Source organism: Leptopilina heterotoma, unplaced genomic scaffold, assembly GCF_015476425.1.
Source record: "Leptopilina heterotoma isolate Lh14 unplaced genomic scaffold, ASM1547642v1 Lhet_54, whole genome shotgun sequence".
NCBI classification, from domain to species: domain Eukaryota; kingdom Metazoa; phylum Arthropoda; class Insecta; order Hymenoptera; family Figitidae; genus Leptopilina; species Leptopilina heterotoma.
Window position 1 is genome coordinate 6,222,569 of NW_025111118.1, and position 18,100 is coordinate 6,240,668.

Here is an 18,100-nt window from a genome sequence, read left to right on the forward strand (position 1 = left end):
AAATATAAATTTTTAACATATAAAAAATAAAATTAAATTCGAAATAATTTTTCAAGAAATGAAATGATTTTGACTCGGTACAAAATATTCTTCTTCATCATTTTTTTTTGTTTCTCATGTTCTTGTAAAAAATTGGTAAAAAAAAGACTAGTAGCGAAGATTAAAGCGTGCGTTGTATTGTACTCGATTATATCTCTTCTCGATATTATTTTTTTTTTATTATTATTTTTATTATTATAATTATTATTATAATTATTATTATTTTCTTTTTTCTTTCTAAATAGAATTTAACAGAATTCAGATTAACCAGTGCCATTCTAATACAATTAACATCTTATTTCGTAATTTCTTTATCTGTCAGTGAAAAAGCTTCTTTTTTCTATTATTGTTTTTTTTTCTCTACTGTTTATTATTATTATTATTATTATTATTTTTTTTGGTAGTTTTTTCTTGACGTGCATCTAGCATATCTTTTGACTGACACTAATAAAAATTTACATTCGATACATTTATTTTGCTGGGGAGCATCATTATAATTTTTATTTTATTTTTTTTTTAATTTATTGTGAGTATTAATGGTCTCAACGCCGAGGGAACTTTTTCTCACTGCGCCGATATAATGGACAACACAATAAGTGTCGTGTAAACGAGAATATAATTTGTTGATTGCAGCAGAGACATGTTCATTGTTGAACCCTTGAACCAAAAGGTCAACCTTTTTTTTTTATTTTTCTTATTGCCAATAATTTTCTTTTTTCGTGTCAAGCTGATTCAGTGTCGAATCCACATGAGAAAAAAAAATTCATTCCCAAATCTCTTTTTCGATTTTTCGAATCATGATTATTAACTTTAATGACAAATCATTTTTTCATTTTTTCTTCTAGTTCTCTACAATTTTTTCATAAAACAGAAAAATAATTATAAACTCGAAGTAAATATTCGCAGGATAATTAATTACGAATTAATCAGTAATTAATTATTTCTCATATAATCGAATATTTAAATTGATAATATAATTATTATATTTATTACTATAATAATTACATCAATATTAATTATTATTATTAATATAATATAAGTATAATTATAATAATTTCTATTATAATTATAATATGACAACAATTATCTTAATTATAATAATTATTACAATTATAATCATTACTGTAATAATCTTCGTATAATTATAATTATTAGTTAAATAATAATTTCAATTAATTAATTAATAATTTTATGAATTATTAATTATTAATTATTAATTATTAATTATTAATTATAATTGTTAACTATAACTGATAATTATTTTCGTGTAAAAAAATTAATTAAATTTTTTTTTATCGTGTAACGATAAGTTTTGTTCGACAATTAATTTTTTTTTTTCCATAATAATTGTCGTTGATTTTCAATTAAATGGGAAACGGGAAAAATATTGCACTAATTGATGGATCATAATTGCGGCATTTTCTTTATGATTATAATCATCTTAACATTTATAGAATCATTTTTATGAATACAAACATATTTTAATCATTATAATCATCATTTATGTTTATATAATCATTTTATGATTATAATTCAATATCAGAGTTTTGCAATAATTTTTGTTTCACAATAATATTTTTGAACACGTTTCGCATCTCTTTTTTTTTTGAGAAAAAAAATCATTTTTTTTTCAAGATTATTTTTTCACCCTTTTTTTCTTCTTGTTTCATAAATTTTTTGGTAATAAAATTATTTTTAACGTTTGTAAATAATTTTTTTTATAATTAATGAACGCGTTTGTAAATAATTTTTTTTTTAGTATCATTTTGATCTTTTTTCGTTAAATAATATAATTTTAACGGATTTTAACATATTTTATTCATAATTTTTATTAATATAATTATTTTTATGTTTATAACGATTAACTGGTAGAATATGCAATAAATTTCAATCTGATAAGTTTTGCAATTAAATTTCTGCAGTTTGCAATTTTATAATAAGTTTTGCATTTTGATTTTGTTTTTTAAATTTAAAATTTGCAATATAATTTCAATTCGATAAATTTAAAAATGTCAATAAATTTTAAGTTTTGAAATTAAATTCAAAAAATTAAATTTGTGATTATTTTTCTGTTTTAAAATATTTGTCTTTTTTTTTTTTGCTGTTGTTTCAATTTGCAGTTAGAAGAGAAATATGATTCGAGAATGAATTTTTTCTTCTACAAAAAATTATTCGATTTGGAAATAAGTCATTAATTTGTTATTTTTAATAATTAATTTTCGAATAAAAATTTTTTTTTTAATTTACAATTTTTTTTAAGTTTCAATTTTTGGGTATATTTATTTTTCCCTTTGCTTTGTAATTTTGAATAGGGGGAAAAAATCCGAAAATTTGATAAAAATTATCGAAAGACTTCACTCGTTTCGATAATTGCTTTTTATTTATTAAATAATCATTGGCAAATAAATAATTATTCATTTTCCAGGATTCGGATTAAATTTTCCCTAATTTTTTTTAGTAATTGTTAGTAATTTTTTCTAATTATTTCTATTTGTTAGTTTTTTAGTCAAATTTTATAATTTTAAAAATTTTACCTCTGAGAAAATAAATTGGAAAAATAATTTCTTGGATTCGTCACTTGGTTGACCTTTGGTTTCGGCAAATTTTCCTCATCTTCCGAAAGACTTTTTTTTTTAGCGATATGTTCGAAGCATTTTGTTTTTATTTTTTCTTTCAAATTATCTCCCAATTATTCTCTTCTATTTTTTTTTGTCTTTTGGGGAGAATTATTTTTTTACATGTCGCCGAAAATTCCAGCGAAAGTCTTGCGAAGATTTTTCATTGTGTCCTCGGAATCTTCATTTTGACTCTGGGACTGACTTCCTTGTCGATGGAATGGTGCCCTTGTGGGTGGTGGTTCCTCGGGACGACGACCAGCCGATGTAACACTGCTTACAGTACTCGATTGCGATGCTAAAGGGGACAATATTAATTACATGTCTTTTATTTTTTTATTATTTTTTTATTTTATTGTTCTTTTATTATTATTGTTGTTCCCAAAGGGCAAATAAAAGTGGAAGTAGAGAAAAAAGATGAGAAAACAAAAGGGGGATTTTTTTATGAGAATTCAAGAAGGGGCGGTTGAAATAAACATTTTTTTTCTCTCTCTCTCTCTCTTTGGAATTTTAACGCTGTGAGGCATTTCATTTTCTCTCGAATCCATTATTATAATTGTAATTCGTTTTTTATTCAAATGATCAGACCTCCTACAAAGCTGCAAAGCTATTATGGAAAGAAATCGTTTTTCTTTTTTTTTCTTGGAAAATTTTTTCATTTTTTATCAACAAAATATTAAGGACTAAAAAAAAGTAATAAGAATTTCAATTTTTACTTCCTTTTTTTAGCAACAAAATAGTAAAGAATAAAAAATAATAAGAATTGCAATTTTTTTTTCTTGGAAAATATTTTCTTTCTTTTTTTACCAAAAAAATATTAATGAATAAAAATATAAAAAAATTGCAAATTTTTCTTTTTTTTTCTGCTTTTTTAGTAACAAAATATTAAAGAATAAAAAACAATAAGAATTGTAATTTTTTCTTTTGGATAATATTTTCTTCCTTTTTTATAAAAAAAATAATAAGGATTACAATTTTTTCTTTTTTTCCTTCTCTTTTTAGCAACAAAATATTAAAGAATAAAAATATAATAAGAATTGCAATTTTTTTTCTCTTGGAAAATATTTTATTCCTTTTTTATCCAAAAAAATATTAAAGAATAAAAAAATAATAAGAATTGCAATTTTTTCTTCCTTTTTTTAGCAACAAATTATTAAAGAATAAAAATATAAAAAGAATTGCAATTTTTTTCTATTGGAAAATATTTTCTTCCCTTTTTATCCAAACATATATTAAAGAATAAAAAAAATAATAAGAATTGCAATGTTTTCTTTTTTTTCTCCCCTTTTCAGTAACAACAAATATTAAAGAATAAAAGTATAATAAGAATTGCAAATTTTTCTTTTTTTTCTTCCTTTTTTAGTAACAAAATAGTAAAGAATAAAAAATAATAAGAATAGCAATTTTTTTTTCTTGGAAAATGTTTTCTTTCTTTTTTATCAAAAAAAAAAAAAAAAAATATTAAGGGCATTTGAACCATGATGACGTCACAGATTTAAAACTAATGCTTTGCACAAACTGTGACGTCATCAAGGTTCAAATCCCCTTAAAGAATAAAAAAAATAATAAGAATTGCAATTTTTTCTTTAATTTTTTATCAACAAAATAGTAAAGAATAAAAAATATTAAGAATTGCTATTTTCTTTTCTTGGAAAATAATTTCTTCCTTTTTTAGCAAAAAAAATATCAAAGAATAAGAAAATAATAAAAATTGCAATTTTTTCTTTTTTTTCCTCCTCTTTTTAGCAACAAAATATTAAAGAATAAAAAATAATAAGAATTTGCAATTTTTTATTCTTGGAAAATTTTTTCATCCTTTTTTTTAGCAACAAAATATTAAAGAATAGAAAAAAATAATAATTAGACTTTCATTTCTTCTATGAAATTTTTTTTTTAAACAACAAAGCAGTAAAGCCAGTTTAAAATTTTAAATAAACATAATTTCAAATTTTCGGATGAATTTAATTATTAGGTTTATGAATCTCAAAATTTAGAAGGGAATTAAAATTAAATTATTGATTAGCTTTTATTCTGAGGAATGAAAAGCAATTTTCTCATCAATAAATTTTTCTCATTTTTCAATGAATTTTCATTGTCATTTTTCTTTGACAGGTAAATTTCAAAGAAAGATAATGAAAAATTTTCCCGATAAATCTAATTATAAATTAATTATTTTATCAATAAAATAATAAGCCATTGAATTGCAAAAAAAAAATAAATAAATTTTCCTATGAAAATAATTGTTAATTAACTTATTGTCAATAAAATAATTAGCTTTTAAATTTGAAACAAAGAAATTTGCAATTTTCAGGTGAATCTAATTATTAATTAATAGAAAAAAAATTTACCTAATAAAAGAAGAAATTAATAAAAAATTGTTTAAAAAGAAGCTAAACAAAGATTGGAAGAATATTCTAAATTGTTTAAATTTACACGAACCGATTATTAATTAATTAAAAAAAAAATTATTTTAAGGAAGTAAAAACCAACAAAAATCGAAAAATTCTACTTAAATTAAGACCCAAGAGTAAATTGTTTATTAAGTAAATTATTTATTATTTAAAAATAAATTAATTTGGTAAAATCGAAACAAAAAAAATTGATAAATTCTATTTTAATTTAGACTTGAAAGTGAAATTTTTATAAAGTAAACCGTTTATTAATTAAGAAATAAATTAATTAAATAAAATTGAAACTAAAAAAGTTAAGAAAATCTAAATTATTGTTGATTATAATTATTTATTAGTTAAAGAATAAATTAATTTAATAAAATCGAAACTAAAAATATCGACAAATTCTATTTTAATTTAGACTTGAAAGTAAAATTTTTATAAAGTAAATTATATAAAGGTATTAATTAAGAAATGAATTAACTAAATAAAATCGAAACTAACAAAGTTTATAAAATCTAAATTATTTTGATGGATACGAACTTAATTATTAATTAACAAAAAAACTTAATTTAAAAAAATAAAAACCAATAAAAATTGAAAAATTCTATTTTAATTAAGACTCAAAAGTAAATTGTTTATTCAGTAAATTATTTATTAGTAAAAAATAAATTAATTTGATAAAATCGAAACTAAAAAAATCGAAAAATTCTATTTTAATTTCGACTTGAAAGTAAAATTTTTATAAAGTAAATTATACATTAATTAAGAAATAAATTAATGAAATAAAATCGAAACTAACAAATTTTAGAAAATCTAAATTATTTTGATGGATACGAACTTAATTATTAATTAACAAAAAAATTAATTTAAAAAAATAAAAACTAATAAAAGTTGATTGTATTTTAATTTAGACCCAAAAGTGAATTTGTTTATAAAGTTTATAAGATTGTTGATTACAATGTAAATGATTTATTAGTTAAAAAATAAATTAATTTAATAAAATCGAAGAATTCCAGTTTAATTTAGACCTGAAAGTAAATTGTTGATAAAGTAAATTATTTGTTAATTAATAAAAAAAATCAATTTAATAAAATCAAAAAATTCTATTCTAATTTTAATTTAGACCCGAAAGTAAATTGTTTATAAACTAAATTATTTCTTAATTAAAAAAAATCAATGTAATAAAATCGAAACGAAAAGAATCGAAAAATTCTATTTTAATTTAGACCCGAAAGTAAATCGTTTATAAAGTAAATTATTTCTTAATTAAAAAAAATGAATTTAATAAAATCGAAACCAAAATAATCGAAAAATTATTTTTTTATTTGGACCTGAAAGTAAATTTTTTCTAATTTAAATTATTAATGAATAAATAAATTAATCAAATTAATCAAACTTATTGTGGGGAATTCTAAATTATTTCAATTCATACGGACACAATTATTAATTAATTAGAAAAGTAATTAAATTAAGAAAGTAGAAATTCAAACTAAAAATTGAAAAATCTCTTTCCAAAAAATCAAAATATTTCTACCAATAAAAAAAGAATGAACAAAAAAGAGAAACGATTCCATGTACTTTGCTGTAGGTCTGGAGAAAATATTGCAATAATTCTGTTTGACTTGTGGGTGATTTTTCTCATTCGTTTTTTTTTTTTTTTGAGAGAGAGAGAGAGAGAGAGAGAGAGAGAGAGAGAGAGAGAGAGAGAGAGAGAGAGAGAGAGAGAGAGAGAGAGAGAGAGAGAGAGAGAGAGAGAGAGAGAGAGATCAAAGCGGTCTTTGAGGGAATTTCGTGTCAGAAGGTCATTGAAATGAAGACCATCGCATTGTTTTCAGTGTATGGTGAGTGAGTGAGTGAGAGAGCAATATATTACAGAACTGACCTTGTGAATCACGTCGTTGCAGTTGATGATGACTGTCAGAAGAAGTGACGTCACTGACGAGAGCAGGCGTTGAACCCGCGGATCCAAAGCCACTTGTTATTGAGCTAATACTGCCATGGGACCCCAATGCTGCCGATGATGCTGCTGGAGCTGGTGCTCGATCTTCCGATGGACTCGTCACTTGACTAGAGCTCGACATCGACCCTCTTGATGCAGTTTTCGTTAAAACAGCCGGTGGTCGACAGCAGGCCTGTAAAATTCACCATTTTTGCCATTTACAGCGTTTTTTTTCATTTTTTGTTATAATTATAATTAAATCAATTTTTTATCGGGAAATTAAATTTATTATGAAATAATAATAATCTAACTGTGAAATTTAATTAATTATTAATTGACATCTATCTTCCTTCTATATTAATAATCCTTATGTTCCGGTAATCTGTTCCCAATTAGAAGTTAGTTGCTTTTTTGCTTTTTTGTTTCCTAACTTTTTCTTTAATAATTATTCTTTATCAATATTTTCAATTTTAAAATTAATGCATTGAAAATCATTTTTAATTTTTGCAAAAAATTTGAGAATAATTTAATTCCTTCGAAGAATTTTATTATTTATATGAAAATCATTAAATTCTAGAGAAGAATATTTAAAAATTTTTTTAAAAATCATACTTAAATTCTTTAGATTAATTTCTTTGAATTTTTGTAAAATAATAGAGTTTCTTTAATAATTTTAATTGAAAATTTTTTATATTTATGAACAATTTCTTTCAAGTTTTTAAAATAATTCAAGTTTTTATAAAATAATATAATTTATACAAGAAATTTTATAAAAAAATATAGAAAATAATTAAATTCTTTCAAAGAATATAGATGACAATAATTGAATTTTTTGAAATTTTTTTAATTTATTGAAAATAATTAATTTTGTTAATAATTGTAATAAATAATTTTACTATTAAAATTTTATTTAAATTATTAATTGAAAATTAAACTCTTTTAAATAATTTTATTAGAGTTTTTGTAAATAATTAAATTCTTTTAAAGAATTTCTTTAAGTTTTTTTGAAAATAATATAATTTTTTGAATAATTTTCAATGAAAATTTTTAAAATAATTGAATTAAACTAAGAATTTTTTTTAATTTTTAAAATAATCGTGTGTGTAATAATTATAATTGAACATTTGATTATTGAATTTTATGAAAATTGAAAATAATTCAATTCCTGAGAAGAATTTTATTATTTATAAAAATAATTGAATTCTGGCCATTAATTTTACTACTTCTAAAAATAATTGAATTGTTTCGAAGGATTTAATGAAATTGAGAAAAGAATTGAATCTTTCGAAAAATTTTATTAAAAATTTTAAAAAATTCAATTCTTTTGTTAAATTTTATTGACAATAATTGAATTTTTGGAAATTCAATTATTGGAATAATTGGAATAATATTATTGAAATTATTGGAATTTAATTGAATTCTGGCCATTAATTTTACTACTTCTAAAAATAATTGAATTGTTTCGAAGGATTTAATGAAATTGAGAAAAGAATTGAATTCTTTCGAAAAATTTTATTAAAAATTTTAAAAAATTCAATTCTTTTGTTAAATTTTATTGACAATAATTGAATTTTTGGAAAGATTTTAATATTTTAAAAAATAATTGAATTGTTTCGAAGAATATAGATACCTACTATTTGGGCTTCCGTTTCCGGTACCGTTTCGGTGTACACGCGTTTGGAAAGAGTTAAGAGTTTTTTTGAGAAATATAAAGGTTTTAAAAAAGGGTGGGTAATGTAGAGTGCTGAGTGTGTAGTGTAATTTGCGGTAGTGTAAAGGAAAGGTATGTTGGTATAGAGTAGTGAATGTGTGAGTGATAAAAAAGGTAAAAAAGAGAAGTGTGTTTTGTGAGGTTAGGTTGCTTGAAGTGAGAGAGAGGAGAGAGAGACAGTGGAAAAATTTTGAGCATTTGAGTGATAAGGTAGATTTCTGGAATGGCTGAGTTTGACTCAAGTAGTGTTAGCGAGAATGAGAAAAAGGCGCGGGTATTTGAAAGGGGAATAGGAAAGAATGGAAAAAAGATGACGTGTGAGGATTGCATGGATTTGTTAGAATTAGTATGGATGATGAAGGACGCGATGGATGAAGGAGCGAAGAGAGTAAGGGAAAATTTGATGGATATATGTGAGGATGGGGAATCAAGGGACAAAGAGATAGTGGAAATTGAAGAGAGGTTGGAGAAATTGCAGGAAATGTGGAATGAATGGGATAGTAAGTGGAAAAAGGATAAGGAAAGCATGTGGAGAAGAATGAATGGATTAGAAAAATTTATAAAGGAAGTGAATGAGGGGACTGAGAAAGTTGAGGGAAGTGAATATGAGAGGTTAAAGTGGAAAATGGGAGATTTGTCAAGACGAGTGGATGTAGTAGAAAATGAAAAAAAGGAAAAAGAATGTAGTGATCAGAGGTATGAATGTAGGTGTGTTGGAGGGTAAAAGAGCAGTGGAAAAAGTGTTGGCGTGGGTGGGGGTTAATGTCTCAGTGAAAATGGTACAAGCGTTAGGAAAGGGTGAATATGGGGTACCAAAGTTATGGTTGGTGGAGTTGGGTAGTGAGGAAGAGAAAATGGATGTAATGAGGGTGAAAGGAAGACTGAAAGGAAGTGTAATAAGAATAGATGAGGATAGATGTTGGAGAGAGAGAAGAATGCTATGGCTATTGAGAGAAAGAGCGTGGACGGAGAGAGTGAAAGGAAAACAGGTAAGAATGGGTAAGGATTGTATTTGGGTGGATGGGGTAAAGTATGTTGTGGGGGAGGATATGGGTGGAGTGATGGAAGTGTGTAAAGTGTGATAGACAGGTATAGGCTGAGAATGAGGTGAGAAGATTTTGCTTGGATGGATGGATGGATGGATAAAAGTGGATGACTGGAGCGTGTAAGGGAGGTGAGAAAGCAGGTTTTTGAAAAAAGGGTGGGCGAATTGGGTTGAAGCCAGCATGGGCATAGAAGGAACTGGAAACGGAAGCCCGGCACTGGCGATAGGTTAAGAGCGTAAGGTAGAGAGCGTGGAGAGAGTTGCGTTTTTTAGGTTAAGTTGTATGAAGAGAATGTTTAGTTGTAAGGATTTTTGTAAATATAGGTTAAGATTGTTATGTATGTACTTGGGAGTCTCGAACCCTACCTATTGTAGGGAGAGTAAATAAACTATATAGATACCTACTATTTAATGTTTTGACAATAATTCAAATCTTTGAAAAAATTCTTTTAAGGGCATTTGAACCATGATGACGTCACAGATTTAAAACTAATACTTTGCACAAACTGTGACGTCATCAAGGTTCAAATCCCCTTAATTTATTGAATATAATTGATTTTAATAATTATAATAAATAATTTTACTATTAAAATTTTATTAAAATTATTAATTGAAAATTAAACTCTTTTAAATAATTTTATTATAGTTTTTGTAAATAATTAAATTCCTTTAAAGAATTTCATTAAGTTTTTTTTTAAAATAATGTAATTTTTTGAATAATTTTCAATGAAAATTTGTAAAATAATTGAATTAAACAAAGAATGTTTTTGCAACTTTATAAAAATAAAAATATAATCGTGAGTGTTAATAATTATAATTAAACATTTGATTATTGAATTTTATAAAAATTGAAAATAATTCAATTCCTAAGAAGAATTTTATTATATTTATAAAAATAATTGATTTGTTTCGAAAGATTTATTAAAATTTTAGAAACTAATTTAATTCTTTCGAAAAATTTTATTAAAAATTAAAAGAAATTCAAATCTTCTGTGAAATTTTATTAATAATAATTGAACATTTGCAAAGATTTTAATATTTCAAAAAATAATTGAATCATTTCGAAGAATTTATTAAAATTTTAGAAAGTGAATAAATTCTTTCGTGAAATTTTATTAAAATTTGATTGAAAATTATTGAATTTTGAAAAGAAATTTATTTTTTATAAAAATAATTGAATTCTTCCGAAGAATGTTATTATTTATGAAAAAAAATTGATTTCTTGCGAAGAATTTTACTATTTATAAAAATAATTAAATTCTAGCGAAGAATTTTATTAAACATTTTTTAAAATCCTATAATTAAATTCTTTAGTAGAATTTTTTTGAATTTTTGTAAAATAATAGAGTTTCTTTAATAATTTTAATTGAAAATTTTGAAAGTAATTGAAATTTATGAACAATTTCTTTCAAATTTTTAAAATAATTTAAGTTTTTCTAAAGTAATATAATTTATTCAAGAAATTTTATTAAAATATAGAAAATAATTAAATTCTTTCAAAGAATATAGATACTATTTAATGTTTTGACAATAAATAAATTCTTTGAAAAAATTTGTTTAATTTATTGAATATAATTGATTTTGTTAATAATTATAATAAATAATTTTACTATTATAATTTTATTAAAATTATTTATTGAAAATTAAACTTTTTCAAATAATTGTATTAGAATTTTTGTAAATAATTTAATTCTTTTGAAGAATTTCTTTAAGTTTTTTTGAAAATAATGTAATTTCTTGAATAATTTTCAATGAAAATTTTGAAAATAATTGAATTAAACAAAGAATGTTTTTGCGACTTTATAAAAATATAATCCTGTGTGTTAATAATTATAATTAAACATTTGATTATTGAATTTTATGAAAATTGAAAATAATTCAATTCCTGAGAAGAATTTTATTATTTATAAAAATAATTGAATTGTTTCAAAGGATTTATTAAAATTTTAGAAACTCTTATTTAATTCTTACGAAAAATTTTATTAAAAATTTTAAAAAATTCAATTCTTTTGTAAAATTTTATTAATAATAATTGAACTTTTGCAAAGATTTTAATATTTAAAAAAATAATTGAATCGTTTTGAAGGATTTATTAAAATTTTAGAAAATAATTGAGCTGCCGGATCAAAGAAGGGCACATAACCTATTTGAATTACATTGGTTATGTGCCCTTCTTTGATCCGGCAGCTCAATTGAATTCTTTCGAATAATTTTTTGAAAAATTAAAAAAAATTCAATTCTTTTGTTAAATTTTATTGATAATAACTGAATTTTTGCAAAGATTTTAATATTTTAAAAAATAATTGAATTTTTTCGAAGAATTTATTAAAATTTTTGAAAGTAATTAAATTCTTTCTTGAAATATTTAACAAATTTTATTGAAACTAATTGAATTTTTAAAAAAAAATTTATTTATTTATAAAAACAATTGGATTCATCCGAAGAATGTTATTATTTATGAAAATAATTGAATTCTTGCGAAGAATTATATTAAAATTTTTGAAAATATAAACAATGATAATAATTAATTATGAACTTAATAAGAAAATTTTTTTAATTTTGATTATGAAATTACTCAAAACTTTATATTTTAATAATAAAAAATTTTGTAATAAATAATTCATATTAATAATAAATATTATGAATAATAATTATCTTAAAAACTATTCGTTAATTCACTTTAATTAGAAAAAATGTTTCGTTTTAAAATTTTTATATAGTATAATATTGACAAAAAATACAGTTAAACCTTTTTAAGTGAGCGATTGTACAATTGAACACCTCTTTAGACTGTAATTATTTATTTATATTTAGTTAGAAAAATATTTCGTTTTGATTAAATAAAATTGTACAGTTGAACCTCTTTGTATCATTAGTTATTTATATTTTAAAAAAATCTTCCCTTTGGTTATCGAAACTAAGGTACAGTTAAACGTCTTTATTAAGAGAATGATATTAGTTATTGGCACTTAATTAAAAAAATATTTTCGTTTCAATAAAAAAAATACAGTTAAACCTCTTTAAATGAGTAACTGTACAGTCGAACTCCTTTAGAATATTATTTATTTGTGTTTAGCTAGAAAAATATTTCGTTTCGATTAAAAAACAGAATTGTACAGTTGAATCTTTTTGTATTGTTATTTATTTAATATTTTGAAAATTTTTTTTGTTTTGGTATTGAAAAAAATTGTACAGTTGAACCCCCTTAAGGGAAGGATATTATTTATTGGCACTTATTTAGAAAAAATATTTGTTCTGTTAAAAGAAACTACAGTAGAATCTCTTTAGAGCGAAAATTATTTATTTATATTCATCTGCACAAATTTTTCATTTTAATTTAAATAAGTACTACAGTAGAACCTTTCCTAGCGAACTTTTTCGCTTTTCAGATTTTTTAAAGAGGTAAAAAGTGCAAAAAAACCAAGTTACGTTTAGAAAAACTGTGAATTTAATATAAAGTGTAATCACTTTCGAAAAAAGTGATTAAAATAATAGAGAAAAATAGAATCCACGGGAGGTCCGACTGTAGAGACAATTTTTCGTATAATTTGTAAATAAAAATAAATTATTTCTTAATTTAAAATTAAACACAGTAACATTTACATTATCCATCACTTTTCTAACGCAACTTGATGTTTAATATATTTACCGAAAATGATAAATATTTTGAAAAGTGTTTTGAGAGTTTTAACTGTAATGCATATTTTTATTTATTTATTTCTTAAAAACCTTAAGTAACAACAAAAAAAAAATTATAAAGATAATGTTTGTCACATAAATTTATATACAAGAAAAAAAAATAATTTTTATTTTGGAAAGAGAAGCAAGAAAAGACAGAAAAAAAAGTTACGCACTATTATTGATAAAATTACGTAATTTTACATCAGGTGAAAACAAATTTCTATGCAAATTTCAAATACTGATAATTTTATATATATTTTTAGAATAAATTCAGTTCCAAAATTAATTCTCATTCCTCTCAGTCGAGAGCCATTTATAGGCAAAACGTTATAAGAGTTCCATAATCTTTCAAAAAAATAAAAATTCATTGGGAAATTTTTTTCTTAAATGTTAAATACCTCTTTCTAACTTGATTTGAGATTTTTGTTTATTATATTTTCTTTTATATATTATAATATATATTTATATATTATTACTCAAAAATATATTTTTGAAATTTTTTAAACAAAATTTTAAAAAAATTGAATGAAAGTGAAAGAAAAATTTGTATTAAAAATAAGAACATTTTTTTTTCTTTTTTTTTTGAGAGAGAGAGAGAGAGAATTGCAATAAACGAACCTGCATTTTCGCGGTGACTAAATCTGCAATGTGACGTCGATCTTCTTCCTGAGAGTCACCCATTAACGACAGAGCGCTATCATTAACTTCAATCATGTATTCCTTTCCATCTTTTCCGACTAAAAGTTCAATAGCACAAATATCCAAACCGCCGAAAAGTAGCGCCACGTGATCCACCCACGCGCGATGTCTTTCAGTCACCGCGAGTTGTTCTAGCATGGCAGATCCGGTATTAGATTTCCAATTTCCACTGATGCTCTTGCGCCTGGAATTCCAAAGAAATCCTCCTTTATAAACAATTAATATTAATTGCTCATTAGAAATAATTAATTATTATAATTCATTAATTATCTACTAAATTTAAATAATTAATTATTATAATTCATTAATTATCTACTAAATTTAAATAATTAATTATTATAAATCATTAATTACTAAATTTAAATAATTAATTATTAAAAATCATTAATTACTAAATTTAAAAAATTAATTATTATAAATCATTAATTACTAAATATAAATAATTAATCATTATAAATCATTAATTACTAAAAATAAATAATTAATTATTATTAATCATTAATTACTAAATATAAATAATTAATTATTATAAATCATTAATTACTAAAAATAAATAATTAATGACTATTCATAAATTATTAATTACTAAATTTAAATAATAAATTATTAATTTATTATAAATCATTAATTACTAACTATAAACAATTAATTACTGATTATGAATTATTGATTACTAATTACGTAGTTTTGATAACTAATTAGTAATTTTAAATTATTAATTACTAATCACAAAGCTTTGATTACTAATTAGTAATTATAAATTATTAATTTCTAATTATAAATATTGAAATAGAAATAATTAATTAGTATAGGTATAAATAAAGGTATAAATAAATAGGTATTAATTTTCTCTAAAATCGCTAATAATTATAAAAAATGTATTTTTGCTATTAATCATCAACACGATAAAAGAATTCAATTATTTTTTAAAAAAAATTATAAAATTCATCCAAAATTCAATTATTTTCATAAATAATAAAATTTCGACAGGAATTCAATTAATTTAGAATAGAATTTTTAAAAAACTTTCGAAAAAATCAATTATTTAACAACATTTTTATACAATTCTTCACAATAATTCAATTACTTTCACTAATAATATTTTTCATGAAAATTCAATTTTAAAAAAAAAATTTTTGACAAAATTCTAAGCAAGTATTCAATTATTTTCATAAATAATAAAACTTATAGAAGAATTTCAATTATTTTTAATACTATTTTAAATAAATTAATCGAAAAATTCAGTTATTTTCTCAAATAAAATTTTCCAGAAGAATTCAATTATTTAAAATAAAATTTTCATAAAATTTATTATGTTTCGAAAAATTAATTAATTAAAATAATGTTTATTAAAATTTTTATGAAGAATTTAATTATTTTCAAAAATAACAAAATTTTTCACAGAATTTCAATTCTTTTGAATCATTTTAATAAAATTTTTCGCAATAATTCAATTATTTTCATACATAATAAAATTCTTCTCTGAAATTCAATTATTTTTGAAAATTTTAATAAAATTCTTTGCAACTATTCAATTGTTTTCATGGCAGAAATTCATGGCAGGATTTCAATTATTTTTAATACAATTTTTCAGGAATTGATCAAAAAATGTAATTATTCTTAAAAAAATTAATTTCAATTCCTTGAAAAAATCAATTATTTAAAAAAATGTTTTTTTAAAGTCTTTGGAAGAATTCAATTATTTACAAAAATATTAGAATTTTTAGCAGGAATTAAATTATTTTCAAATATTATAATATAATTGTTTGAAAGAAATCAATTATTTTAAATACAATTTTAATTAAATTTTTTCAAATAATTCAATTATTCTTTTAGATTTTAATGCAATTCCTCCCAAGAATTCAATTATTTGCATAAATAATTCTTCGAAAGAATTCAATTATTAAAGATAAATAAGAAAATTATTCCCGAAAATACAATTATTTTGAGGTATTTTAATAAAATTCATTGCAATATTTAATTATTTTTATAAATAGCCATATTTATCACAAGAATTCAATTATTTTTAAAAGTAATAAATTTCTTCTTGGAAATTCAATTATTTAAAAAAATTCCAATAAAATCGTTCGCAAGAGTGCAATTATTTTCATAAATAATAAAATGCTTTTTAAATTTTTAATTAAATTCCTGTGGAATTTTTATTATTTTTGAAAATAATTAAATATGTTTGTGTACAATTTTATTAAAAAAATTTTTTTTTTAAATTGAATTCTTTTTGGAAAATTATTAAAATATTAGATATTGAAAATAATTGAAATGAGAAAAATTTTTGAAAATAATTGAAATTAGGACAAGAATATTGTCATTTTTTAAAGTAATTCAAAAAGAATTTTGTTATTTACAAATATAGTTGGGATTTTGACGAGAATTTTTTTTTTAATTTTGAACATAATTGAATTTTATGAGAAGAATTTTATTATACTTTTGAAAATAATTGAATTTCTGCAATTCTTTTCAAAATAATTGCAGAAATTATTTCTCCAAAATTGAATTTTTTTTACTATTTGCAACAAAAATTTGAATTAAAAATTTTTAAATTCTATTATTTTTAAAATTTGTAATATTATTTTGAAATGTAAGTAAGAAGTTAGACTCGCGCTTAAGCGCGCAAATTGTTGCTAGTCGTTAATAATTATAAAAAATTTACTTTTTCCATTGACCACCAGTTTTCATTTAGTCGAATATTTGGCCGAATTTAGTTTTTAATAAAAATTCTCTTCGAATTCAGTTAAATAGAAATTCGTCATAATTTGAAATGTAAATAAATAAGTAAAAAATAAATATAAATAAACGATAAAAAGATAATAAATAGATTGTAAATAATTAATAAATAAATAAAAACTAGAAATTGATAATAAATAATAAAGATGTAAATAATTAAATAATTAGTTGACAATAAAAAGATAGTAAAGAAAAAAAATAGATAATAAATAAATAATAAATTAAATAGTTCCAAAATCAATACAAATTCCTCCCTCTGGAGCAAACATAAAATAAAATAAAAAGTTACGACCAAAATTTACGATTCTCAATATTTTGCTCGACGCTACGTATATATGTTTAACAATAAAAAACATTTTACTATATGGGGTTGTAAATAATTGTTAAATAGAGAAGTTATTGCCCTTGAATTCTACATAAACGAATACGTGTTAGTTCGCATGTATATGAGATATATATAATAGAGAAAGATGGCATTGTTCTAAGCACGTACATAAAAGCCTTGTAGTTGTTTCCAATCTTCTGAACATGAACGTCATACTTGGTGTCAATGTACGGTTCGGAAGTACAATAGGCATTCGTCATTGCTGCTAATGAAGAAAGATCTAAAAATTCTTGACTTGTCTCTGCTCGAGCTTTTCCAATACCGCCATGTGCATGTCCTAATTTTATCACCGCTGGATATCGACTCGCGTTCACCTGCAACGAAAAATGAGAAAAAAATTATTTTATTCATTAATTTTTAACAATTATTTATTTTGTTTATTATTATGTTTATTACTTATTTATTTTGTTACTTATTTATTTTTTGTATTAATTTTTTTAATTCTCAATTATTTATTTTATTTATTTTATTTATTAATTTTATTAATTACATATTTATTTAATTAATTTTACGAATTATTTACTTTACGTAACAATTAAAATTCTAAAACATATTTTGAAAAATCGATTTTTCCAAAAATACCGCAAATTGCCAAACTGGGAAGACTCGAACCTCAGACCCTGAGTTCCGTACGCTGCGCCTTAGCGATTATGGCTATCGTCAACTTTTTTTTTTTTGTACACTTTTTTCCTCAACGAAATTCAACGAATTTTTTTCTCCTCCCCCCTTTTGTTCACACATTTTTTTCTCCCCACAAAATCAAAAATAGAATTCTCCAAAATATGCAATATAATAATATACAAAAAAATATGCTTTCTTCCCCTTTTTCTCATTATTTGTTGATTTCCAGC

General features: G+C 21.9%; 1 protein-coding gene across 4 annotated transcripts in view; it reads right to left on the bottom strand.

The window, feature by feature from the left end:
* Positions 1-2,678: 2,678 nt before the first annotated feature.
* Positions 2,679-18,100, bottom strand: part of LOC122508348 (synapsin) — an 84,522-nt gene continuing 69,100 nt past the window's right edge. For all 4 annotated transcript variants that reach the window (XM_043621636.1, XM_043621635.1, XM_043621637.1 and 1 more), the window contains 4 exons: positions 17,358-17,563; positions 14,042-14,306; positions 6,930-7,179; positions 2,679-2,952 (listed from right to left, as the gene is read on the bottom strand). In XM_043621636.1, coding sequence (XP_043477571.1) covers positions 2,774-2,952; positions 6,930-7,179; positions 14,042-14,306; positions 17,358-17,563 — 900 coding nt within the window. In that variant the 3' untranslated portion in view covers positions 2,679-2,773. The remainder of the gene's footprint in view (positions 2,953-6,929; positions 7,180-14,041; positions 14,307-17,357; positions 17,564-18,100) is intronic.